The sequence below is a fragment of the Alligator mississippiensis genome, chromosome 11 (genome assembly GCF_030867095.1).
Source record: "Alligator mississippiensis isolate rAllMis1 chromosome 11, rAllMis1, whole genome shotgun sequence".
Taxonomy (NCBI): Eukaryota; Metazoa; Chordata; order Crocodylia; family Alligatoridae; genus Alligator; species Alligator mississippiensis.
The window spans coordinates 4,104,737-4,132,677 of record NC_081834.1 but is presented as its reverse complement, the minus strand read 5'-3'; the positions used below and the strand labels follow the sequence as shown (position 1 = coordinate 4,132,677).

The 27,941-nt window shown below is 46.2% G+C and overlaps 1 protein-coding gene across 1 annotated transcript; it reads right to left on the bottom strand.

Annotated features, from left to right (window-relative positions):
- Window positions 1-262: 262 nt before the first annotated feature.
- On the bottom strand, window positions 263-27,893 carry AAGAB (alpha and gamma adaptin binding protein). Its single transcript, XM_014605999.3, has 10 exons — window positions 27,787-27,893; window positions 18,205-18,395; window positions 17,040-17,136; window positions 16,147-16,236; window positions 11,748-11,831; window positions 6,118-6,200; window positions 5,147-5,243; window positions 3,001-3,105; window positions 2,382-2,431; window positions 263-1,814 (listed from the first exon to the last, which is right to left on the bottom strand). The coding sequence occupies exons 1-10, from the start codon at window positions 27,857-27,859 to the stop codon at window positions 1,737-1,739; spliced, it is 948 nt and encodes a 315-aa protein (XP_014461485.1). The 5' UTR covers window positions 27,860-27,893; the 3' UTR covers window positions 263-1,736.
- Between the last annotated feature and the right edge of the window lie 48 nt (window positions 27,894-27,941).

Below are 27,941 nucleotides of genomic sequence, written 5' to 3'. Positions count from 1 at the left end.
CCGCCCCCTGTTCAAAACGGTTTATAAAGCCTGCTAAGTAGGCTAACATAACAGCCTGATTCAAGGGTCCGTGCAGCTCATGGGATGGCGTCGCTCCGAACAACAGGCAAAATTCATCTCCTGGGAGCAGTGTTGTTGAACTCGTGACCGTACATGGCTGGCAACAACTTCAAACTCTTGCACAGGCACGGAGACCTGGGCTTCTTACCGTGCTACAGCGGAGCAGAGAAACCATACTTGAGATAGATACAGCCACTTGGCATTTAGCTTTTCCACGAACAAGTGCTTTATTCATTTTTGAAATACTGATTTTGCTGAGAACTTCTGCAGCCAAAAAAAAAAACAAAAAACCCCACCAAACAAACAGACTTTAGATCATAAAAGGAAAAAAAAAGTACAACACAATCTGGAAGGATCTTTTAAGTCCCTACAGTTTTCTATCCACAACAGCTAGTCTGACGCGCGAACATTTATTTTTTTTAAGCTACCGTGCTTTGACTAAGATACCGACTGACAGCAAGGACTTTAGGGATAGTTGTGGTAATTGCACTGACAAGACCCATTGTGAACACTTCCCTTACCCAGGCTGACAATCCCGGCTATTCCAGAGCCCTTGAATTCTGACCAAACCGTGCTCATCAGGCAGAGCTCTGCTGTGGTTTCACACATCTTCTTGAGGTCAGACACAGTTTCACGTGCAAAAGGTGAGCAGCAGGGTCTTCTGAGCAGTGCTAGCACCTCTCCCTCGCCAATCCCCCCGACTCTGCAGCACGACAAGGAACAGTGGTTGGGCGTGGGGGCGCCTCTGGTCGGTTCGGTTGCTCCCCGAGGCCATCGGGCTCAGCCACCTCGCCGTCACGCACCATCTTAGCTCTTCAAAAAACTCCATCAGTCTTCCACGTGAGAGACTTCCCAAGGCAGCAAGATGACGAAGCATCAACTTTCTCGGGTGTTCGGGTAAGTGCTGGTCTTGGGTGCGTGTAGTTCTACTCTACTTGGTTGCCTCGTGTCTACCGCACAACCAAGTCTTGCCCAGCTGGGCAGCAAGGAGGCAAGAAAAGCGGTCACTCGAGCTTATAGGCTGTGCAGCCCCCGGGTGTGTGCATTAGGAAACAGGCAGAGATGGCAAAGCACAGAAGGAAGCTGTAGGAAAGGTCACTGCAAGCCTACCCACGCTGTCCCTTGGCCAGTGAGGCTTCCTTCCTGGCCCCCCGACTTGTAGGGAAGGCTGAGATCCACTCACAATGCCTCTGGCCATCTCCTGGGACTGCTTTGGGCTCTTGGAGACCTCCTGCCAAGTGGGCCTGTAGCTTGCACCCCTCCATGTGAGGGACCAGCCTGGGACATGGGGGATGCCCAGGGGGTGTGTTGCGTGAGGTCTCGAGCCTCTGACAACCAGCAGCCCAAGGTGATGGCCAGGAACACGTCCTTTGAATACTCGAGGGGAAACAATGAAAAATGGCCATTGGAAAAAATGCAAAGGGACTTATTATTTTCTTGTCAAAGATGGAGCATGCGGCCGTAGGACGGAGCGGCAAGGAAGCACAAGTCTTGAAATGCACGGCACGCGCTGTGGAATGTAGTGCTTGAGGCGGCGGCGGCGGCTTTCAACCAGCCGAACAATCAAAGCAAAATGGGGTCTTCAGCAAAAGGAAAAAAAAAATATTGTCCAGGGACGGAGGGACCAGTGTTACTTCACAGCTGTCGATCAGCTCTACTGCAAGCAGCTACAGAACTTAGTTTTCTTCATCTGAGGAGAGGCCTTCTATCTCGTCTCGGTCTCCTCCGATCGCCATCCAGAAGGCTTTGGCCACCTGTGAATCAGTGTGAACAGGTGAAAACGCTGCGCTACCTGCTGGTAAATGCAAGCTAAGCATCAAGCCAATGCAGGAGGGACAACAAAACCCAGGGCTCTTCTCTTTCACGCTAAGACCCCAGCAAGAGGGACGCGATGGCTTGACAGAGGCCTCAGAACTCCTAAGGCACCAACGTCTTGGTGTCATTCGTGAGGACTGTGACCTGATCTCTCTTCCAATGAAGTCAGCGAGACTTTCTGCGCACGCTTCACTGGAAGAGGGCTCCAGCCTTCAGTTACCCTAGTGCATTCATTTCTGATCTTGGGAACCCCCTACCCGCTTGATAGAGGGTCACCCTCTTCCTGAGGGTTCAGGAACAGGCCCAGTCAAGCATGATCCACTCGTTCGTGGTGTTTGGGATGAGCTCTGTACCTACGGAGCTGCAGCAGCAGAACAGGTTTATCTCAGTAAGCAGATCAGGTCACACCCGGCTAAAACACCCGTAAATCTAAAAGCTGCTCAGACAGAGGACCCCTTCAGCTGGAATTGCAGGTGGAAGAACTCGGTTCTTATGGCGCACCTCACCTTTTCTGCATGTAGCTTCCTCTGCTCACGAGGCAACGTGGCTGCCTTGTCTGTGGGGCAAAGAGAAATGCAACATAAGACTGGTCTTCAAGGGTCAGCACCAGACCTCAGCAAAGAGATGGGGAGAGAAGGCCTCGGTGCTGGTGTGTCACTAAAATACTGGAAAATTCTAGAGTGGGACATGGGAGATTTTGGGGAGGATTGTGAAAATTGGCCCAGGTTGGAGCTTCAGTGCCTCTAGGCACTTTGGACTTCAGCTGTCCAATGTTCCTGAAAGTGCCTTAAACCTCAAGGTCAGCAACTTGTAGAAGTTAATTCTTGCTGGGGGGTTTGTATAGAGAAGATCAAGTCTACAATGTGGGGAAAGGACTGAGTCCTGAGCACAGATTTACTTACAGTGAAGGTAATGAGCTAGCTAGCTAAGGGGTAGGCCTTTCAGTATTAGCTCAAAGGAAGGGCACAACACAACAAGAAGAGAGCAGCTGTTAAACCAGATTTCAGCCCCCGGAAGAGAGACCCATGTGAGTCTTCAGTCTCTGAAATGGATCCCACAGACTGCAAGTCTGTTGAAGGGTTTGGGCATTACAGACGATGTACGCTTCATTCACGGGCATTGTACCTTTCATTTCTTTCAGCTTTGAAAACAGTCGTTCAAAATTCTCCAGGTCGCCTTCTCCTGTGGTCAGACTGGCAAGCTCTTGAATATCCATATCGAGCATGGGATCTGCAAGAAGCAGGTTAAAGCTGATCTAAGCCAGATTTTTCTTCTTGGCCAAGCACATTATTAGTTTTAAGGCGAGTGGCTGAATGATAACAAAGCAGATTGAGAACTGGCGACAGGTTCCTGGCTCCCTTTGCAGCAACAGTTCTGTATTTTCCACTGGTTCAAACAGCTGGATAGCAGCGCTAACTGCAACATCACCCAGTTTGGACATGGCACATTAAAAGGTTTTTTGAACTTGATATGGGGTTTCAAGAACTTGGTTTAAAATTATTGTAAACATGTCAAAGTTTAAGAGGGTTTCTTGCTGGTCACTAAAGTATCTGCTTTGCAACAGCTGTGGATTATAGAAAGAGTCTGACTTGATGTTTGGGCAAAGAGTCCCCCAAAACAGGTCTTGGATAATGCCCATTAGCCACCCAGTGCTATGTGAATTACAGGTTATACCTCGAATGCAGCAAATCCAGCTCAAAGGCATGGACTTTGCTTATATTTGTGTTCTTCTGGTTTACGATACTGAACAGTGTAAATCTTGGACAGAAACACACATTACAGCTAACTTTCTACAGGGAGCTGTTAAGATCTTTCCTTCAATAGTGGCAGGATCCATCATGAAGTCTGATTCTCTGCCAAGTGTCCCGGAGAAAACTTCTGGGCAAAGCATGAGATTGGCAGCTGCTCTGTGAGGTAAGTGCAGCCTTGCTGCCTCACTTGATTTCTATTGCATTTCTTAAAGCCTGAGCTCCTGGACTTGCGATTACACGGCAAGCTCTCCGATTACATTAAAACAATGCTGTTTGCTTTCTGGTTGAGGAGAAAGTCTTGGAAGTGTGACCTCTAAAAGCTCAAACTGCCAGAAGTCCAAAATAGGGGGGAAAAAAGAAAAACACTAGGATTTAAGAAGTCATGAATTTTACACTCCTACCTCACCTCGCAGGTGGTGGTAGCAGAGCAGGTGAAGTATCACAGTGGTGCGAATTCGAGTCCCCCTCCAGAACTGAGCCAGTGGCTCTTCCAATTGCTCCAGCTTTAAATGAGCAGCTGGTCACTTGGGCAGGGAGCCAAAGGATGTGGCCATGGCTACCCCGCTTTGCGTGGTGTGACGGCAAGAACTAGCTTGCCCTAACTATGCTTAACTCAGTAGACCATAAGGCTCAAGAGGTCTCCTAGCCTCTTTGACCCCACCTACCATCAAGTGATTCATAAGCACTGTCCTGGTCTTTGTGGAATTGATGGCTGTTGCCTAAAGGTACATTTTGGAGACACAATTTGTACCCGAGGGCCAAGTGAGGCAATATGACAAAGAGAACCAACCCCATGCAGGGTTGGGCCTGTTCCCTCCAGAAAAAAATGTCTTTGCTTAAAAGAGTCAGTTGGTCTCTCATGACACTGGTAAGTCCAAGCCCAAGTGTCTCACTGTGTGTGTGTGTGTGTGTGGGGGGGGGGGGGGGGGGGGCGGGGAGAGGGGGGAGGCAGGTTGTTGCTGGGAACACATGCTCCGTTGGGTCTGTATTTTGTTCACCAGGTTAAAATTCCCCTCTAGGTTTTGTTAATTGAGGATCTACATTCTTCTCCATTTCCTGCTATTAAGTTTTAAAGATTAACAGTGATGAAAAGCAGGCCTATCTAATAAAGAGGAGCCACAGATGTTGGCACGCTCTCTTTAAAATCAAGACTCTGCAAACAAGCTAGCAACAAGTGGAGAGATTACTTATCTGTACTTCTGCTTCTCTGAAGGACTGTTTTGACTAAGTTCCTCCTCTGGGTCTTGTTCTTGCAGTGCAATATCCAAAAGCAGGAATCAAGTCAGCACAGTATCTTGAGAGAGGTACCACTATACAGTTAGACTGGAGACTTTTTTGGTATTGGTCACTCTACAGTCAGAGAGCAAAGTTGGCTGTAATGAGCAATAGCTGTCTTCCTACCCATGATTTTCTTTGGAAATATTCCTCTTATTTCTTTATTTTTAAACACACACATCATGGTTTGCCTTCTCTCCCACCCATGGTACTCAGCAACATTTAGGAAGCAGGAATGCCCTTACCTACAATGCTGTCAACCTGCAAATTGTTGGTGCTAGCTGCATCTTCTCTGTCGTCTTCCGAGCGCGATTCTGCCCTGCCCGCCGTCGGTGGCTGGGACTGTCAGGAAACATCCGATTATTACTATAACAGCTCTGCCTTGCAGGTCAAACACTCAAGGAGCCAAAGAGTTCAGAGAGTTGGACAGTTTGGGAAGTCTAATGAGTATTTAAAAGATGCCTTTTTTTTTTTTAATCCCAGTTACCTTTAACTGCTTCTCTTGTCCAAGTCAAAGATTTAAAGCTATGGATCAAATGCATCTGTGGCACAACATAAATAAGTCATCTGCTTTGTTTTACTTCACCTCTACCTTAGTTGTTCGGGACAGAGCCCCTCTCTGGCGCATATTTCCTGAGAACGTGCCACGTGCATCTGCCTCCGACACCTCAAACAGGGGAAGGATGTTTAAAAGTGACCTTTCACATGACAGCCTTCCCTTGGCCCTGGCTCTACTCCCAAACACAGCGCCTTGCCTAGAGCTTTGTGTAACTTCTTCCTTGGCTCCAGCATGCTGTCAGAGGTAAAACATTTACGCAAATAGTACAGAGCCTGGGATCAACACCCAGCAGCTTTCCACACCGAGAACTCAGTCAAACTACGCCAGGGAAAGTAAGTGGGCTCCAAGGAAACATCCTGCCAAAGTAGCTGCACCTCATGGCAGCAAATGCTAAGGACATTTGGCTCCGAGGCATTGCCAAGACAGACTGATTCTTCAGGCTTTGCGCTGGGTATTTCCTTTAAATGCATTTGAAAAGGACAAGAGGTGTCCCCTGGGAGAAGAGGAAAATGAAAGAGGAAGATGGCTATATTGTGGTGTCTTCCTCTTAAAACACCCATATATTTTTAAACCCATATTGTACAACAGCAAAAAGGAAGACAGACAGGAGACCAGTGCAACAGCAACAACAAATGAGAAATAAAAATTACTGTTTACTTCTGGATCTTGGTTTTCTCCTGACCCAAGGCTACAGTTCGCACCTGCTAACGTACTGAGAAGGCCAAAGCCCTGATTCCTGTCTGAAAAAGAAAAAAAAAAAAGTAGCTGTTAGTTCAATTGAAAATGCATCATTGGTCCAAAATATCTGCAGCTGAGTCGATGCAATGAAAACAGTTACAGGGAAGAGCAGAGGTAATATAGAAATCACATACAGCAATGCCAGGACACTAAAAAATGCCCCCCCAACAACAACAACACCCCCAGTAAGTGGAATCCTTAAACTGTAAAAAATTGGGACAATACATGTAGCATGATGCTGCCTGAAAGCCTCCCAAACCCTCACCCTGCACAGCTACTCAAGGCAGGTGTTCAACTTTTATGCAAGGAAAACTAGCAGGATCAGGCCCTAACACGAGTGTCAGCAATATGTGCTGCCTGTCACGACAGGAAGAAAGGGCAAGGGCCGCGTTCGACAAGCCAGATCCCTGTTTCGATAACCAGGACCCTGCACTTCAAGAAGAGTCGTCATCTCTGCCCGTACCTCAGATTCCACAGCGCCTCCCCCCAAGCCACAGGAAGCGCTGCACCGGGTCTTTCAACACACACCAGTGAAGCCTGCTTGTGGTTCATGAATGGGGTGGGTTGTATTTCACTCACCACAGACAAAAGGCAATGGGTGTTAATGTGTGCTGATCTTGCGCAGGAAATGCTATTGCCTCGCACTGAAATGTCTTCTAAAACTCTAGGCAGCATCTCGGTGTTAAGTGCAGTTGAAAAAAAAAAAAAAAAAAAATACAAGGTTCGTTTAAATTTCTGTCAGATATAAACTCTGCTCTGACTGAAAGGTATTGCAGATGCTCCGTTCTTGGGAGTCTAGCAGAAAGCTTAATATTGAAAGAGCCTACCAAGATGAGAACCTGAAGCTAAGACTTATTTACTGCCCGTGTCCCAGGGGGCAGGAGAAGTCTCGGTCAGCAAAGACAAATCTATGACCAGGAACGTTATGCGTTTGTTAGGACACGTGCACCAGCATGGAAGCGTTTCAAGTTCTTTTTGTAGGACATAACGGACTCGGAGGACTTTCAGTGTAATGAAAAATTGAAAACAACAATGCTAAGTTCTGCTGCCGATACATCCGAGAAAGCAAACCTAGGGTTGTGCGTGTCCGAGACGAGATTCATTTTACTTTTAAAAGAAATCAGCTCTGCACTGACTAAGCGTTAGACTCCAACGTTGGGATGATGTCATTTTGTGCACGGTCCAATTCCACTTGTCCTTTACATCACATTTCATTCTGAAGGGGGTGGACGTGTAGCCAAGAGCATCAGCTAGCTAGAAAAACATGTAAACAGCTCCCCAACTAGAGCATTACAAAGACCTCATTTCCTGCTTAGGAGGGGCCTTTGCTGGATACTTCTTTAGTGCTAGAGATTTTTCTTTTTTTTTTTTTTTAAAGCAACTTTTATTCTTTTAACAGGTATTTGTTTAAATTGGCTTGGCTGTACCCGGTTTTACTGACGGGACAGGTTACATAGCCAGAGGCCTGGAAAGAAGTGAATCAGTGGAGCCGACTGAATCTCTTTAAAAGTATTCAACTGTGAGAAGGGCGAAAGGCGGTGCGGGACCCCAGCTCAACTAGCACGAGGTGGAGTGATGACTCCATGGGACCCCCCCGCTCCCCAGACCAAAATCTAGTGGCTTCAAAAAGTTTTGGCAAGCCGAGCAAATGCTTCCCGAAGGGAAACAGCAGCGATCAGAGATCAGCCAATTTTTTTTGAGTCATCTGCAAGCCGGTTGGACAATGCAGCCCAGAATGTGCTAGGGAGGACATTCCAGTGTCGGCAGGGGGTGGACGGGGTGACCTCATCGTCCAGCTCTTGTCCATCTTATGCCTCGGATTAGAGTTCATGCTGTACGGAAACGTGATTCGGGGCTTTTGGGGGGGGTTTCCCCCTGCCTCCCCCCGCTACATCTCTGCTGCAAATCTGTTTGGAACGGGGGCAGCCCCACTGAAGTGGTGGAAGCATAGCCCCAGGCTCTGCGAGGGGGGCGGCTTGTTTCCGAGGCTGTGGTTAGGGACGTGGCAGGCGCTGCTTGGAGCCAGTCACACCCTCAAAGAAGTCTTCCTGCAAGCTCCTTTTTATTGGGCATCCGAATGATTTCATCTGCTGGGCACAGCTCAGGAAGTGGGTGAAGCCTTACACAGCGTTCTTCCGACAAGCCCAGGAATCATCTCCAGCCCTCCCTCAGAAATAGCTGTGGGATCTTATGGTGCCACAAGGCTAACGGCAGCAGCCCCTTGGCAAGCCCTAAAGCTGCTCGCTGCAATGGATGCAGCCAGGCAAGACTTCTTAGCTCCGTTTTGGGAGCCATGTCTGATGATTTTTTTTTTCCCCTCTCCCCTGGTTATTGTGCCAGCCCCCTGACACCCGCCGGGATGGTGTGTCCATGTGCAAAATGCAGTTACTTTACACCCGCGACTTCCTCGTCCTGCTCTTTGCCCACTCTGCTGCTGCTCTGGCACCCAACACACAAGAGCTTTCTCCACAAACTGTGGGGTTTTTCCCCAGGACTGTCCCGAGTCATGCTGATAAATTTACAACCTAGAAGAGCTGATGGAGTGGGGTAGAAGCATGTTTTGTCCTAGGGAAGCTAGAATGTGGCTTATACGTAGTCCACAGCAGAGAAGGAGTTACTCCTTGCAGAGGGCACCAGGTGGACATTAGACTTCATCTTCCAGGACCTGCTCAGCTTCCACCTGGGCCCAGCGGAGGACAGATTTAAGCAGGAACGGAAGCTGCTTGGAGCTCCTCAGAGGGAAGAAGGAAGAACTTTCTCTTCCCCCAGACTTGGAGCAGAGCACAGCACAGGGAGCCAGCCAGCCACCTCCTGACTACCAGACCAAACAGCTCAGGAACCTGGACACCAACTGCCTTCTCCCTGCCAGAAGATGCAATCCTCTGCTCAAGGCTCTCTGATAAGACTCCTTATTTTCCTTCCCTTTTGGATCTACCCTCACTGCTGGATGTTAAGCAAACAGCTTTGCATTGGGTGATCAATTCATATTTTCAGGGTTTTATTTGTAAAATAGGTATTTTGGCATAATATGGCCAAATGATTACCATTTAGCTGTTACGCCGAAATGTTTTTCCTCTATAACCTGTGAATCAATGGGGTTTGTTTTTTTGGAGAGGGAGATATGTTTAGCAGACTGTTTTGGAAAAGGCATCAGTAGATCAAAGAGGTTTTAAAAGGGTGGCAAGAAAAATGCTCCAGTCTGGGTACAACTACCAGTAATCTATTAAGAAAAATAAAAGGCAAAATTGAACCATGGCAGAAAGAGATAGTCGTATTCCAAGACTCAGGCAATCTACTCAGCCTGATGAAGCCCTTCACTGTCTGCTATATTTCTACAACCAATAGCCTTTCTTGTAAATGCAAATATAAAAACTGCAGGTATGCATTTCTAAATTATGGTGAGACAACTACAGAGAACAGCTATTTTGGTGGGAACTTGGTAGCTGTTCGTATTTTAGACGGCCCAGAATTTCAGGATAAGTCTTTACAGCATGCAGTCCTCCATTAGACTGGACATTAGGAAGAACTTCTTCACAGTTCGAGTGGCCAAGGTCTGGAACAGGCTCCCAAGGGAGGTGGTGCTCTCCCCTACCCTGGGGGTCTTCAAGAGGAGGTTAGACGAGTATCTAGCTGGGGTCATCTAGACCCAGCACTCTTTCCTGCTTATGCAGGGGGTCGGACTTGATGATCTATTGAGGTCCCTTCCGACCCTAACATCTATGAATCTATGAATTATTTTAAGTACAGTCCTCTCCCAAATAAGGATCGTAAGCGACTGGAGCAATACAGAGAAGCTAAGATTTTATGCTCACTAGTCAGTTTTCAGATTGGGAGGAAGTTGAAAATAAAAGCTTTGTTACAGGTTGTAAATGTGCTTTCAAAGGGATGCAACTGAACTGAGGTTACTTAAAGCAAAACCAGTCATGTTGCCAGGGTCCAAATTTAGTTTCATTTCCGGAAGTGTTTGCAGTGGTGCAACATCAATGCCATGTGATTACTGCATGGTGGAAACTTCAAATCTGGATTCTCAAGAGGTCTGACCTTTACAAAATACACCAGTGATGCACAGGAATTTCCACCCCCCCACATAGAATTTAGCATATGACCAAATCCTAGTCCTCTACAACACAGCACCTGTCAATGCAGGATGCAAAAGCAGGAAATAAGCTGTGAACACAAAACAAAAAAAACTGTGCCTTCCACTAATGAAATGATTTCAGCCCATCTCACAAGCCTATTTGGGTTTTCCTACAATAATGATGTGAAATTAGATTTTTTTTCTCATCCAGATGAGACACAAAGGGTGACATTTACATGTAGTACTCGCTTTCTTAAATCACATTGTATTGGGAGACCAACAGCCAGAGTTAGTAATGGGACCTTTCAATGCTCGTTTCACTGTGTAGTAGCAGCGGTAGGGTAGCGGGGGAAGGAGGCTAGGCAGTGGGGAAAAATGTGCGTTTCAGAGAGCAGAGAGACTTTAGGAAGTCACAACAGGAGGAATGATGTGGTATGAAATAATAAATAGAAGGACAAGCACTCGGAGAGAATGCACCTTGAGGCAGCTTACCTATTTACAGGGGCAACCAAAAGGATACAAGAAAAAAAAAATAAAAAAATGGTTGTACCACACACCTGCAAAATGGATAACACTGTGTTCTTCCTTTCTCAAAGAACCTGAGCCCAAATGAAAGTAGCCACTCTGCCCATTTCTACCTGAAGATATGGCTGAAGGGAGACATGTTTTCCAAAGTTTCCAACTGCTAGTTTGTAAGTGAAGTTCTCTGGAGCGTTTACAGCACAAACAGAGCTGGCTGTATACTTCTGCACCCTGGATGCCTCGTGGCAAAGCGTGAGTAGCCATAATAAATTAACGGATTAATATAGCCTGGTGGAGCTGAGCTCTGTGTTACTACTATATGAAGCATCAGAGAAAACAGATACAACTCCTCTGTCAGACACTCCAGGGGAGTTCTGTTTTCCTTGAGGCCTGTGGGTAGAGGGTGCGTAATGCAGTGAGGTCCATTCAGTCATGCAGTCAGGCACATTGGACAAGTATCAGCAATTCTAGTGTCTTTGTTTAAATCCATTCCAGACGCGTTTTGAAAGACAAGCAACAGACTTGATACGACATAGAAGACTTTTCTGGGAAGTGTGCTGAGCTACCAGCAGCATCCTTCTGAATGTTAGACTGAGCCAACCTGACACAGACCAACTTCACTTTAACCTGAAGCAGCTGTCTTACCTATGTCGGCTGGAGAAAGATCTAAATCCAACCATAGCTAGTGTAGACATGGGCACAAAGGGCATGCTGTCACTTAATGCATAGGTAATATCACTTATCTGGCCAAGGCCCCTGGAAAAGAGATAGCTGGACAGCCCTGCCCATACAAGAGAAGTGTAGGGAGCTCTGGCTCTGTATCCGCTGTTAAGCAGGTACTAGGATGGTGCCAACTAGACTGAAACCTTAGACAGAATGACAGAAAGCTACTGGCATCAACTGCTCAAGCTCTGTAACCTTGTAAGCCAGAGAAGCCTTTGCTACATACCACTCTTCATCACTACGTTAGACCACACGTTGGCGTTCAAGGCTTGTACAATTCGTTTCACTCCTGTGGACTCTGGGAAGTCATCTAGAGAGAAGGATAAAGAGCAGGTAATTCCCAATAGTTATTCTGACCTGGAATATGCCTGACGGTAAGTCATTAAACCTAGAAAGATGATGTGGTGCTGCAGTGGTAGAAATGGGAAGAGTTCAGCTCTTGATCTATTTCTAACCACTGAAAAAACTCAGGTCCTTAACTGCTGAATGTCTGTCAAGCCTGTCTGAAAGCTTGTCCTACGTGGCTGCATATGCTGACACCGTAATGTGATGGGAAAGCCTGCCTGTTTGCTTCATGATGGCTTACCTTTTCATAGGTTTTAACTCCTCATTTAGATTCTTTTCTCTTGGTCTCAGTACTATGGCTTGGGAGCAGTCTCTACTTCTAACTGACAGGGTAAAGATGCTGAAATCCCCTCTTGCGTTTTCCAGGAATTAGCCACAGGAGTAGTAAATCTAATCAATCAGAATGACTCAGTTTTGATGGTAGATTATCGGTCTTAAGTCTACCAGGTTTGTTTTATTTTTTACTGTAAAAACAGGTAGCCAATCCCCAAAGTCTCTTCACTCACCATAAAGGAGGCAAAAAATGCATTTTTTTTTTTTTTTTTTGTTTCCTCTGCCTTTCAGATTTTAAGCAGCCCCCTGGACAAGGCAGGAAGACTTTGCAACGGCCACTTCCTGCTCAAGTCTGTACTACCATAAGCTCCAACACAAGCCCTAAAGTGTACCGACTGCTTAAATGGGACACTAACAGCACACAACTATTTCTCTCCAAACTAACGTCAGCTGTCCCTTAAGTTATGATAATATGAACGATGCCAAACATCATCATTCTGATTTCAGCCTGGTCATTGTTTTGCGGGTAGTCAGTGTCCCCGTTTCCTTGGATTAGTCACTTTCCCCTCCTTTGAGCAGGACTCTTGCAGATCAACAGCAGAGATAAAAAAACATTAAGACGGGAAGATATAATTAGTTTAAAAACAAAAAAAACAAACAAGAAGTGCCTAAGCCTTCTTGGGATGACTCAGGGACAAGTGTGTGACAATTAAAATAGCCTTTAACTCCTAAAAGCAATTAAAGTGGACTCTCAGTCTTTTGGGTACAGGCAAACAAAACCAAAGAGCAGGAGTTGTCCTAAGGGTAAATTAAAAATTAGTTCGTAATCTTATTGCACAAGAGAGCTGCCTGATTTTGTAGTCATAATGAGCATTCCAACTCAGCACCAACTACCCCCTGCAAATCTGATAATTTTGAGAGGTCTTGGCATGGTATTTCTGTTGCATCCGCTCTATCATCTTTTGTAAGCAATTCATACAACACGTTTACTGAGTAAATAAGTTACTCACTGAAATGCATTTCCTCCATTGCATGAGTCACAGTGACTCAACCTGATGATAAAGGTGGAGGAGACAGCGTTCAGACATCACCACTTCAAAAACTAACTTTCTGACTAATTATAAATATTCCCGCTGCTTATCTTGTCTCTTAACAAACAACTTGCACTTACCAACTCTTTTCAGCAGACATCTCTTGAGAATTTATTTTAAAAGGAAAAAGCAGTAACTTGAAAGAGCTTCAAAATACAACTCTGCTCTAAGATGGCATTGCAGACTTTCATGTTCACCCCCGAGTCGTATTTGATACCTGTTGTGCTGAGTTTGCAAGTGAAAAGGTGCCTCCCTTTCTTTTTTCTTTTTCCTTAAACTGAGCTGCCAGAAAGATCAGCAAATTCAAACTGATCTAAAAGACTGATCTTTCCTTCTTCTGAGGAAAGGAGCCTCAGCTCTCTGGCTGCAGACCAAACTCTCCTCAGCAACCCCTGTGTGCACCATCTATTGCGTTCAAGGGATCTGGACTGCGATAAGTGTTAGCAAACCAAATCTAGCAGATGCAGCTGATTCTCTAACTGGTTGGTTCTGGAGGGGTAACCACAGCAGCAAACACTTCCATTTTATCACTAAAGTGAGGTAAGAATTAAACCCATGTTTCTCAACCAAGATGCTGCAGCACCCTGGGGTGCCTTGAGATCCTTTAAGGGTGCTGTGGTGTTCCACACGATGTTAGCACTGCAAGGGTGAAAACACAGTTCATAAGATAAATCCAGAAATCCAAATAGGAATTCATAACTATAGGCCAGTCAGTCTCACCTCCATCCTCGGCAAAATCTTTGAAAAAATTATCAAGGCTCACATTTGCGAGAGCCTGGCAGGACAAATTACGCTGAGGGGAAACCAGCACGGGTTCGTAGCAGGCAGATCGTGCCTGACTAATCTAGTCTCTTTTTATGACCAGGTTACGAAACGCCTGGACGCAGGAGGAGGGGTGGATGTCGTATACTTAGACTTCAGGAAGGCCTTCGATACGGTATCCCACCCCATACTGGTGAACAAGTTAAGAGGCTGTGACGTGGATGACTACACAGTCCGGTGGGTGGTGAATTGGCTGGGGGGTCGCACCCAGAGAGTCGTGGTGGATGGGTCGGTCTCGACCTGGAAGGGTGTGGGCAGTGGGGTCCCGCAGGGCTCGGTCCTTGGACCGACACTCTTTAATGTCTTCATCAGCGACTTGGACGAGGGAGTGAAGTGTACTCTGTCCAAGTTTGCAGATGACACAAAGCTATGGGGAGAAGTGGACACGCCGGAGGGCAGGGAACAGCTGCAGGCAGACCTGGACAGGTTGGACAAGTGGGCAGAAAACAACAGGATGCAGTTCAACAAGGAGAAATGCAAAATGCTGCACCTAGGGAGGAAAAATGTCCAGCACACCTACAGCCTAGGGAATGACCTGCTGGGTGGCACGGAAGTGGAAAGGGATCTTGGAGTCCTAGTGGACTCCAAGATGAACATGAGCCGGCAGTGTGACAAAGCCATCAAAAAAGCCAATGGCACTTTATCGTGCATCAGCAGATGCATGACGAATAGGTCCAGGGAGGTGATACTTCCCCTCTATCGGGCGCTGGTCAGACCGCAGTTGGAATACTGCATGCAATTCTGGGCGCCGCACTTCAAGAGGGATGTGGATAACCTGGAGAGGGTCCAGAGAAGGGCCACTCGTGTGGTTAAGGGCCTGCAGACCAAGCCCTACGAGGAGAGACTAGAGAACCTGGACCTTTTCAGCCTCCGCAAGAGAAGGCTGAGAGGCGACCTTGTGGCTGCCTATAAGTTCATCACGGGGGCACAGAAGGGAATTGGCGAGTATTTATTCACCAAGGCGCCCCCGGGGGTTACAAGAAACAATGGCCACAAGCTAGCAGAGAGCAGATTTAGACTGGACATTAGGAAGAACTTCTTCACAGTTCGAGCGGCCGAGGTCTGGAACGGGCTCCCAAGGGAGGTGGTGCTCTCCCCTACCCTGGGGGTCTTCAAGAGGAGGTTAGACGAGTATCTAGCTGGGGTCATCTAGACCCAGCACTCTTTCCTGCCTATGCAGAGGGTCGGACTCAATGATCTATTGAGGTCCCTTCCGACCCTAACATCTATGAATCTATGAATAGCATTAAAACCATTCTGCTCTGGTCTTTGAGTTCTTTGCAACAGAACAATTGCTCTATTAATTTTCTGTGGTCAAAAAAAAAAACAAGTGAAAATTAAGAGCTGGCATTTTCTGAGGGATGCCTTGAGCCTAAAAAGGTTGAGAATTCTTGGCTTCAGCAGGTGTCAAGAAGGGTAGAGTCACTTTTCAGGGGGGAAAAAAAAGCAACATGCTTCAAGCATGCAATGCATCTCCTATTCACTGTCACTTACTGGGGCCCAAGTGCAAAACTGGTTTTGCTTTGTAGCTTTAAGCTTTGGGCACGCAGTCAGACAAGAAACCATAGTTGGCTTCCTGCACAACTGTGCACACCACTAAAAAACAATGGCTCTTTTAACCAGCTCAAGTTCTCAGGTTACCTTGTGAGTAATCTCAGTATCTATGCTCTGGCACCCAGCAGTCCACAAAGATCTAAAAAAAAAAAAATTCCTGCCCTTCACTTTCTCTCCTTTTACCTACTCCTCTATTTTGGAATGGCTTCTTTGAAACCGAGTATAAGTGTTTGTTTTTATCTATTACTGCCAACTACATCAGCGTGTCACTGGGAGTTGAGTCAAAAAGGAGGAGCAAAGTACACCGTTTTTATGTAGGGCCTATGTAAACAGTGCTTGTATTTGGGAATAGATAAACAGAGCGTCTCAGACAAAATAATCTTGACTTTTAACAATTTAATGCTAAGCACCACCAACTTGGAGAATCCTTCAGATCAACCACATACTAAAATAAATCTGTACGCCCTTTGCAGGTGCTTCAAAGTGGATGTGTTGCATGTTACTTGCTCTTAAAAAAAAATAAAGCAGTGGTAAATTTACCGTCTTCATCAGGCAGCTCCTCCGGGCTGAGTTCCACCAGCTCAAAGCCATGCTTGATGCACCACTCCTGAGCTTTTTGTCTGCTCACACCTACAGTTGTGAAACAAAAGCTGCTTTGTGAAAATCCAGTTTTTTACCTTGGCACTACTATCAGTTCAGTCTTCTGCTCTTTTCTTTATTCCCCCAGAGCTGTTCCCTCATTCTAGACTGAATGGGAACAAAGGAAGTACAGAAGTAGTTTGGCTGTATCTAATGTAACAATAGATTCAAACAACCCAAAAAGTAAGTTGCATTATATTTTGGATTAGTGTTTTTGTCCCCTAAAAACCATACCTTTTCTTTTTTACAGTTTGTGCTGAGATGGATGCAAAATAAAAGCTACAAGACATCTTGAGTCTACGCTGTTACAAGGTTAGCCCAGGATTTTAAACATTTGCTTTTGCATGAGGCATGCCAACACAGGAACCAAACTTCTATTAATACCCGATGCAAACATGTGGATTCATTCAAATGACTAAAAGAGGCCGACTACCCTTCACGTTAGTTAGGCCATGAATAACCCTCATCCCCCACCGAGATGCTTCAGCTCTGGCTCCAAAGGACTACCCAAGTGGGAAAATTTACTTCATGCCTTGCCAAATCTGCTGGTGGGATTGCAACGCACACTCGACCACTGGGAATTGGAGAGATGAAGCATACTGTGTGCCTCTTGGCCTGTGCACATCAGCCTACAAATGAAGAAAGACTGCCCCACGTACTCGACCAAATAGAGTATATGATTCGTCTACTTTCTTGAGAGAGACCGCTGTACTAATTTTGCCAAGAAAACATATTATACAAAGGTAACTTTTTTTTCAATCCAGATTGAATTCCCTTGAATTTAAGACCCTTACCATTTTCAGATACTCTGTCACAGACCAAGATCATAACCTCTGGTAACCATTCTTCCGTGAGGGAAAGCCATGTTGAGACACTATCAAGACCAGATTTCTGGAGGAGGAAAGTTCTAGTATTTATACATTCTAAAGAATTTTGCAACTTGAAATGACTTAGAGAGTGAATGGCTCATGTTGCCCGTCTGGGAGTCAAGGGCAGGAACCAAAGTTAAGGTTCCAACAGGAACGGTCTCAGATGTGCGGCACATACGGAGAGGTGTGAGAATGGAGACAGCAAGATCAACTTTACCTTTACTGAATGGTTTGGGACATAATTTAGCTTTAATACAGGAGAATGAGACTAGGTAATATCCTATTTCTAGCCCACAGCTGAATGAATCGTGCTTGTTGGGAACTAGGACTTCATTTGCATGTTTTGGTTATAACTGCAATCCTAGATTCGAGTATGAAGTGGGTTTGTTTTTTCCCCCTAGAAACTCTTAAATATATCTGAGTTGCTATAATGTGATGTTTACACCTTATTGAAAGGAAGATAGGAGGAGGGAACAGATTTTGCTGTATTTCATCTTACTGTACTAAAGGTGCTGCCCAAGGGGAGAGGGAGGCAGGTCTGTGCCGATTTTTCTTTTCGAGAATGTGGTGCCATTTTTTCTCTTTGTTTTCACCCCCCCTCCCTGAGAGGTCAGGGTTATCTGAAGATTTCTTCAATTGTACTGGAAGACAGGTCTGAAGAACCCAACCATATTGGGAGAAGTCTAATTTTAACTTAGGAGGTGGAACAAGTCCTTAACCATATCTACCTGGGTATTTTTCTCTGCTACAGTAACTTTGCAAAGCTAATTCCATGCAATACGAAAGCCAGCATAACTGGCTGTAGGACGACTGCTGTTGTGGAGCAGGGATATCTAATGAAATACTCCGAGTAGCAGATCTTATGCTACCTCTCTCTGTAACAGGTAGAACAAGATCGTGGGGAAAGGGACTGTGACTTCCATGGCTGCCATACTAGCTCCTTAGGGACACTGTCAGCCAGCACAATATAACATAGCCCTACGTGACCCTAATGGATTCACCCTAGAGCACGCTGGCCCCAGAACACGCAAGGCTGACGTCAGAGTGATGGTTATATAAAAGATAATATAAAGAAACAAAAAACTCTTACTATTGTGCTGTCAAAGTAAACCACAAATGCCTGGACAGATTCTGCAATTTCTGCTGTCACCAGGAACTTGTTTGGTACCACACAAAGATGGATATCAGCAGAGTAGTATTTATTATCTATGGTCCAGGGGTAAAATCTCACTCCTCCGTTGGCAGGCACATCCACAGTCAGGTCTTCTGTTCCTATGATACCTGTCGAAAAATTGGAGAACAAAACCAATGTCAAAAGTACACAAAACTTAGCTAGATGGTAGAAACAGAGCCACCTTCAGAACAATAAGATTCTCTCTTCAGCGCTGATGACTTACTATTTCTCAATTCTTCAGCTCATCCTAGACCAGTGGACTGATATTTCTTTTAATTACATGTTTGTTGGCTATTATAGCCTCAAAGAAGCTTTGCAGCATTTGCCCATCACTGCACATGCACCTAGTCACTGAAGATGTTTTGTGAAGAGTAAGGGGGCTAAAATAGGAGAGATGCCAGGTTTGCTTGTGTTGTGCTTCTTCAAGTAACTGGGTTTGGCAAGAGGGGAAGCCTTGGCACTAGGCCACCCGCCTGCAGGTTTGCCTAGATAATTAAGTGCTTCCCTTTGAGTTATGTTGACCAGGCTGGGATCACTATTGAGTTCATATTCCCTCCTAGCTGCCTTGACAGGCTGCGCAGGTGTGGACCACTTTTCCATTCCTAGTGAACCAGGACCAAACTCCTAAACTCTGACTAAGGAGGAACTTATCAGAGCTGTACAGCTGCTCTGGGGAGTTTAAGGAGAGCTGCAATGCAAAACACCAAGTAGCACTAGTATTAAATACACCACTACTTGGCTCTTAAAGATTATTGAAGTAAAGCAGAGGCTCCTTCATAGCCTAACAGCCCCACAACAGAGTTGCTTCTTAATCTATAGTAGCAGCACTTGAAAAAGCCAGGCTAGCCGGCTTTCAATTGGATAGACTCACAAAAACAGTTTAAAAGTGCATCAAATAATGTGAAGGTCACAAGAGCTGCTGCTTGGGGTACTAGGATTGTAGGTGGAATATGCTGCCTTTTGAAGGACTTAGGCACTTCATTACCTTATCTCCCCTTGACCCCCATTGGAAAGAGCAGGTATCCTCACCAAAGAACTGGACTGAACTCTCATTACAAAGTGTGGGGGAAGTGTTCAGGCACTAGTAGGGGAGCCTGCCTTGCTGGCAAGGCTCTGTGAAAAGGAAGGACTGGGAGAAGTGGTCCATTTATATGCGCCCATCTTCTCTTGGTCCTACTCTCCCTCTAGGTAGGTTTTACAAGACGACAGATCCTCCAAACAATTCCATCTTGCTTATAGCTGGTGGTATCTTTTCTGAACCATCACTTTTCCCTTGTGAGAATGAACTGAATGTTTTTAATTTAATGGACGTACAGTCCCGCTAGATGAAAATCCTCATGCCACACTGGGGCAACAAGATAAAAGCAGTGAAAGAATTCACAAAAACTCCCAGTCAAATTAGCCGAGACCACGCCGCTCCTCCTAGACAAGTGTTACTCTGCAATTTATATTCATGCAAATGCACAAGCCGCCTCTACTACATTTAACCCAAAAATCTGTATTATGTAATCCTTACAAGCTTTTTAGCTTTAAAGAACTGTGTAAAATCCTGGATGATATTGCCCGGTAGCTGATGCTTTTGTAATCATCACAGCATCGGAGGACATTCTTCCAATAGTTTGCTGCCACAAACTGCGTGCAGGACTTCGTATTTAGCTGCAACCTCTGATGGTATTATAGCCACCTACCAATAGCATTTCCTGTCTTGTGCTCCATGACTGCGGTATGTCATTAGTTTCTCGGAAGCAAATGCCTAAACCTCTAGTTTGGGCGGGTGGGCAAGGACTGCTTTTTCAGTTTGGTCTAAATTCCAGCTTTTGAATGTTTTCAATTCTAAGCATCTTTAGGTCATCCATAATTTTAGAGTTGCCAGAAATCTCCTCCTTCCATGCAGGGTGACCACTCAAGCCTTCTAAAATCCAAATTACACAGCAGAATTAAAGAAACGGGTTTAAAAAAAAAAAAAAAATTAAAAAAAAATCTCTTTCTACCAAAACCAGTATTTGCTTCTGCTGTTTAGTGGGAGTTTGGCATATCAGTCTCTGTTTACATTAGTTTGATACCCCCCAAAACTAATTAAGTAATTAAGTTCTGGGGTATAATATAACAATTGCCTGCATGCTGTTTAAACAGCTTGCATATAAATCGCTAACAAGGCCAATAAGTTGGCCTTCTGATTCTGTTTCAGAGACAAGGTAGTTTCCAAGTTAGTTACGGGAAAAAGTCAGGGATTCTGGCAACTTACCTATTAAACAAGCAGGAAAGTATTTTTTAATAATGCATTTCCAAATATACAAACTCAATTTCTTTCTCTGCAGGGCCAGTGTACTTAGCATACCGTTTCAAGTGCCGGCAGAATATAAAGGTATGTATTCTACTAGCCCAGAAACACCAAAGTATTTGAGGTTCTTGAATACCACACAAATATCTTGTGGCATTTTTGCAATCAGGGCTGTGAAGGGGAGCTCAGAGCTTGCTCCTCCAAACTGCTGGCCAGCGCTGGAGGAAGGTATCTATTCCTTATCGTACAGGAGCCCCTACTGACTTACGCAAAGTTATCTGCATCCACTTTCTAAAGAGTATTTGCTTATTTGTGTAACCCCCTTTGCTACTGAAGATGCATGTCTCCAAGAGCACAATTTTTTTTTTTTTTTGCCCAGCTCCTCCCTCCTGGCCATAACACTGTTTATAACAGTCTGTTGTCATGGGAATTATTATAGTCACAATCAAAACTTAGTCTGAGGACCAAAGAGAAGAAAACAGGGTGAGGAATGAAAGCATGTCAGGGGGTCGGAAAGGGCTCTCTCTTTAATTAGGCAACAAATTAAGTTGTAAATATGACTGCAAAAGAGAAATCCTTAAAAAAAAAAAAAAAGGAAAGAGAGCAAGCACTCCATCCCTAAAGCCTAATATAAGACACTTTTTATGCTGGTTCCTTTCATAAGGCATTTAAAATGTTTACTGAACAGAGGCAAAATTGGCATGAGCAAAGACTAAGCCTCTAAAGTATTGCAAAGACTCTACAAGCATGTAGTGTTGTCTCACCCATGGCTCGTCTACTGGATTCTGTTCTCTTCCTGCCTAGAAAGCCACCTTTCCTCCCAACCAAGTGATCTGACCAGTTAACATGGACTCTCTCCCCCAGCACGTGGAGTTAAAACAAATCACTAATAAACTCAACTCCTACTGCAGAAGCCTGAGAGAGAGCTATGACCTGTCTCCAGTTACACGTGTGCAACTTCGTGCTAAAGCAATTGAAGGTTTGTGGTACTTAAATTGCTCCAATACCGTTGTGCCCATCTTACTATCAAACTGAAAGGCAGTTTGGATACTTTTATTTTTCAGCTGCTTCTGTAGACTTGTTGTTCTTTGCTAAAAGGCACTAACTGTACTGATCAAATGTTTTTTGCCTTCTGTTTCTGCCATGCAAGCAAAGGCAGTCCAATGATACTAAAATAAACCGTGTCTAGACAAGCTAAGTTGTCCAAAGGCTACTCCACCTTGGAACCGGTCTCATATATTGTACATACCGTATTAGAATTCCAGGAGTTTCTTCCCAAAATAGAGGTTTGAATTCAAACACAGAAATGAATTCAACTGTAATGTGAGCTTCCTGAACCCCATTCAAAAGGAGCATCTTCTAATGGGAACTGTTCTAATCCTGCTTGTATTGAGCCAAAAACACATTATTTTAGAAACTTGATAATGACCAGAGCATGTGGCTTGGTAAATTTATCTCTAAGGAATTACTCATTTGAATCTCTGATCTTCCCAGCGATTGCAAGTGTCGGTGGTTTGACATCCAAAGAGCCTAGAAAACCCATTGACTCACTCCTTGACCACAGCAGTGCACAGGCCTACCACAGACATGAGCTTGCCTCCTCGTAGAGCAGGAGCGGGACACTAGACTGAGTGGGACCCCACTCACCGTGTCATAGGCATGCAACACTGCATTTCTTTAACACTATTTCAAGGTTAACCTCTCTCTGCTCTGAGAAACAACACAGGAGGCGGCAGACTGCATGGATGCTAAAACCTTTCTAAAGAGCATGGCATTTTGAATGGTTCAAGTCCTAGTTACTTTGAGACCCAGTTTCTTGCAAGCAACCAAGGGCTGAAACTTTTGGAAAGGCATCTTACCTTCCAATCATAATATCCTAGACTGGGACAGCCTTCTGATTTACTAGCTGGCATTTCTGCCACTTCAGATACTAGAGGTGCACCGATATCTCAGTCCTTATTATATTGGCACCAATAAAAGGAGAATTGACGTTATTGGCAAGCGGCTTTTTTTGGCTGATGTGGCTGATAAGGTCACCAATAAATGCCGCGTGCATGCATGCAGCCACAGTATGGATGCAGCTAAGAATGCAGCTCGGGAGCATGGAGAGCAACATGTGGGTGATAAGTTGGTGGGGGGCAGATCAAGGCCCCCATGGCGCGGGAGAAAGTGGGAGCAGGGGCTGCCCAGCCGAGGAGGGCAGGATGCAAGACAGAGCTGCAGGCAGCTCGTCCAGGAGGCGAGGGGAAGCACCCCCACTGTGGCGTGCATCCCCGGGGAGGCATGTGGGGGGCATGCGCCCCCAGAATTTGAACATGGGGCGAGGGCAGGCTGCCCACTGCGGGCTCGGGGCTGCCGGCTTCTTCTCAGCAGGGGAGCTAACTGGGGCTGCATGTGGAGTGGTGGAAGGGGGGCAGGACTACAGCCACCCCAAAATTCCCTGTAGCCCCCCCTCCCAGCACCACTGCCACCTGCCCCACCCCATCTGCCCCAAGAGCAGCCCTGGCCCAGGGCCCAGGCCCCCCTGCCAGGAAGCTTGTAGCAGGCAGCCTGCCCTAGTCCCGTGCACAAATCCAGGGGGCACATGCCCCCCATGCCTCCTCCAGGGGTGTGCACAGCAGGCCCCCACCCCACATCCCTGGACAAACTGCCCACGGCTCCATTCTGCACCCTGCCCCACCCCATTCCCTCCCTCAGCATGGGGCCCTTGATCTGCCCTCACACACCTTCCCCCCCACAGACTTACCAGCCGGACGCTGGGCTGCATATCAGTATCGACTGATTATGGTTGGCTAATAATTGGCCATTGGTATCAGCTAAAAAGGTCTTTATCACTGCACCCCTACCAAATACAGTGGCAACCTCATCTCAGTGGCCTTTAAGTTGGCACTAGTCAGATCAACAGCACCTACTTGTTTGAAGTGTATGATCCTTGCTTTCAAATAGTAGTCTAAGTGAAAAAAAAAAATCACACTTTCGAATTATGTAGGACTTGGAAGCGATGACAGCATGAAAACCGTAATCAGAATGTACTTGTTAATGCATACATCCCTTAATTATAAATCTGGGACTCCTACTTTACCAATGGAGGCTTGGACAGACTGACACACGGAGTTACTGGTTTTGTCTGAGAAAAGACAACCTCCTCCTGAGGGAGGAGAATACCGGAGCTTCATTAAAGAAGTTATTTGCCATCGAGGTTTTACACTCCTCCTTATCTTCCAGGAACTGCTTAAATAGATCTAAATTATAGCATCTCCATGTTTATAAATTCATTGTTCTAAGACTTGCCAGGGTACTGCAGTATCTTATCAGACCACAAGATATGACTTCCAGATCAATGGATTTTTCCAGACACTACCTCTGCACCAATGAATTAAATTTCCTAACCAAGTTTTGTGGCTACCCTCCTTCCACCTTGGCATCACCCACCCGCTCCCAACCACAGCACTAATAACAGCTGCACTACGACCAACACCTATGGTGATTTGTCAGAAGCATCTTTGGAATCTGGAAGCTTGAACCTCTTCTAAAAACCAATTGAACGTGCCCATTTTAAATAAAAGAAAGCCTGTCGAGCTGAGGTGCTCTCTGTTTGCTTTTAGTAGTTATTGCTTTATGAGAGAGACAGCCAATGCACAGGCACTGCTGCTGCTATGCGAACACTTACTGGATCAGTAACAATCCAAAAAAAGAAAAATAATCGCTGTGGTTCCTCGTTGTTGCAGCTTTACCCTAAATACTAAAGCATCTGTTATGTCCTGAATGCTTCTCATCTCTCCAACTTGAAGTTTTATTAGTAGGACTCGGTGAAAAATAGAAGTACCCCGTCTCCTCTGGTCTGGTAGGTATGCTACTGATCTCTTTCTGTGTCATGAGAGCCACCTGGTGGATTACAACCACAAGAAATACCCCTGCAAAGTACACGTGGAATAAAAGCCACTGTTCTGTATGTTTAGCACAGTTCCCACCACTTTGAGTCTCACTTCTGAACGAGAGACTCACCGAACATCAGGCCAGCTGTACAAAGTGCTACTTGCTTTTTCAAGCAAGATTTCCAGACTGCTGGAGTCAGTCGATTGTGTTGGGAGCGGCGATTTCATAAGCTTTAGGTGTCTGTACTAGCTTTTGGCACCCACTATATATTAAAGTAGCAAAATACCAAGGACTGCTCATTGCATCTACAAATTGCTTTAACATGTATTTCAGGAAATAGGCTAACAAAAGCCTGTCACATCCATAATAGTCTTCAGTTCTCAAGCCATACTCCCCCTGGAAGTGTGAGGAAAACCTTTGCCATGAGCCTGGGAGATCAGGTGCTAGACTTGTCCTCAGATGCTAAGTGAATTTCAAAATATCTTTTCACAAGGAGCAACTTGCTGAGCAGCTCTCTCTTTTTTTTTTTCCCCCCCCCCCACACTGAACAGTCTTGATCTCAAGCACCTGAGCTGATTTTAGTTATAGCAGTATAGCACAGGAGAAGGGGTAGCCTGGGAAGGGGCAGCCTGGGACACTTTCAGTTACAACCTTGGCTTCTTCCCAGGTCTGTGTTAGCAGTTGATGCACAATTGTGCCCATGGTGGGAGGAATCTCATCCATAAGTCAGAGAGCCCTCATTCTGCTTCAGGTGTAGGTAAGAAGTCTTGATAAGAGGGTGTCATGCTTCTAGAAGGATGTGGAGAAGCTCAAGAGAGTCCACAGAAGAGCCACTCGTGTGATCAGAGGCCTGAAGAGCAAGCCCAACAAGGAAAGGCTGACATATGGGACTGTTCAGCCTAGAAAAAAAGACAACTCTGGGGGGATTTGGTGGCAGCTTACCAATATATCAGGGGAGAGTATCAGGGGCTAAGTGAACAACTATTTACCAAAGCGCCCCAGGGGAAGAAGACCAGGAGCAACTGTCATAAACTCCTAAAAGGTTTCAGCCTTGATAGAAGGAAAATCTTCTTCATGGTTCATGTGACCAGACTCTGCAATAGACTCCCAGCAGGGGTGGTGCAGGCCCCTACCCTGGAGATCTTCAAAAGGAGATGGGACGCACACCTTGCTGGGGTTATTTGACCCCAGCAGTCTCTCCGGCCCAGAGCAGGGTGGACGGATGCAATAATCTCACGAGATCCCTTCCAGCCCTAAACTTCTGTGAATCAGTGATATGCAGCCCTACAAAGGGCATGAGTGCAGTAATCCAATTTTGAGGTGACAAAGGCATGGGCAACAGGGACAAGGCCCCTGCATCAGGAAGAGAAGCACAGATCAAAACAAAATAAACCACCACATACAACTATTGTGGGCATTTCAATGAGCAATGTAAGAGGTAACAGGACATCTCAATTACACACATTAGAAATGGTCAGGCCACCTGCTCAGCAAGGCTAATAAAAAGCTTCCTCTTCCTCCTTCCAGGACAGGAGACAAACTGCACCGATTCAACTAAAATCGGTTAACACCTATATTCAGGCAGAACTGGTACAACTCTCTCAGGCAGAAAAGGCCCAAATTCTGCAGATACCATCTAAACCTACCTCATAATCACCATCATCCTCCTAGTCTGATCTGGACCGAGTTGTACCCAACTAGCTCTGATCAAGCCATCCTCCAATCATGTGTGAACTGGTGAGTCCAATACCTTGGCAAGGTTGGATGCAATTTGCTTTCATTTCCATGTCAATGATTCCATTTTTTTTTTAAATATATGTCATCATCTTAATCAAGTTAATGGGGCTATTCTCTTCCAGCTGCTTTGTGTGATATTTCCCAGAGACAAGCTAATGCGATGGGTAACTGATGCAAGGTAAGATAAGAACCTGCTTTGTCAACGGAAACATGACTGCTTCCAAGAACTTAATCACTGAAACGTTTCAAATCCAATGTGCGTGTCACTTAAAACTATCAGACTTGCGTAGCCTCACCAGGGAATCTTGATCTTGGTTTTCTAGCTCATTGCTCTTTCAGTTTCCCCAGGACATTTTAGAGCACGACACTGTGAGAGTCTGTGGCAGAGGTTCCCTACGGCCGGGCTGTGGCCTGGTACCAGACTGCGGAGGGTTGGCTGCCGGACCAGAAGTCGGGAAGTGACCGGCATACTGCTGATCAGTAGCCAACCCTTTTTTCATATTGAGTATAAAAGGGACTTCCAGACTGCAGTTTGCTGGTCCGTGGTCACTTCTGGGCTGCGGTCTGCCAGTCCGTGGTCTAAAGAGGTTGAGACCCACTGGTCTAGGGAAACAATAAAATTATCGCCACTTCCTCACACCCTGCTCGCCAGCAAGGAAGATTTCCTTCCACTTTCTCCTGGCCCTGCATTCACACACAGGTTTTGGGTCACAACTCTCAAGGCAAATCAGTCGATTTGATGGAGCGGGCCTTGGCTTAAGTGCACGCGGCTGCTGTACGTGAGGCTCTGTGGACCATTTCAGACGTGGGGAAGAGCGGGAAGCAGGATTTAATCGTGAAGCGATGGAAGAATAACACGACTGAAATGAACCTGTTGCTCGTCCCAGTGCTGGCCTTGCCACTAAGTGCAGGTAGAAAGCAAGTTAGAGTTGCACCTTATAGACTAATCGGAGCGAATAAGCAAGCAGGCGCACGTGTGCACACGCATGCACATACATACACACACACGAAAGCCTCGTTAATTCAACACTACCTAGCTCAGCGGTTCCCAAACTCCAACAGATTGTGCACCACCCACTTAAAACGATACACCCTTAAGTACCCCCCGGCCATTTTTGTCACATAAATTATAATAAGTCGGTTAACGCAGACCACCGGCAGGCTGTCCGCGTACCGCTGCTGGGACCCGTGCTGCCGACTGGGCAGCGCTGGACTCGTGCGAAGTGTCAGACACTTCGAGGCGACCGTCGCTCCCAGCCGAAAGGAGGGAATTTCGTAGGCTTCACCCTATGGATCACGCAAGATTCGGCTTCGAGGAAATTCAAAGCCGTTTTCTGGTCCCTTGGACCGTCAACAGGATCAGGGGTTCACAGGCCCCATGGGGGGGTGTAAGAATTGGGGCTGTCACATGACCAGGGAGGTCATCGGTCCCAGGAGGCAGAACTGGGGTCAGTGTCACGTGACCAGGGGCGGGTGTAGAATCGAGGTTGTCACGTGACCAGTGCTCGCAGGCCCCGGGCGGGTGTAAAACCGAGGTTGTCACGTGACCAGGGCCTCCACCGGGGGGTAAAATTGGGGTTGTCACGTGACAGGGTCCCACTCACGTTTCACCAACTCGTCCCCGGCGAAGTCGGTGGCGCAGCTCGTGACCAACGCGCAGGGCCCCTCCGCCGCCATGGCTCCCCTCCCCTCTTGTGTCGCCGCTTCCGCTTCCGCCTAAAAGCCCGCCTCTTCCGGCCAGGCGGACGGTACCATATGG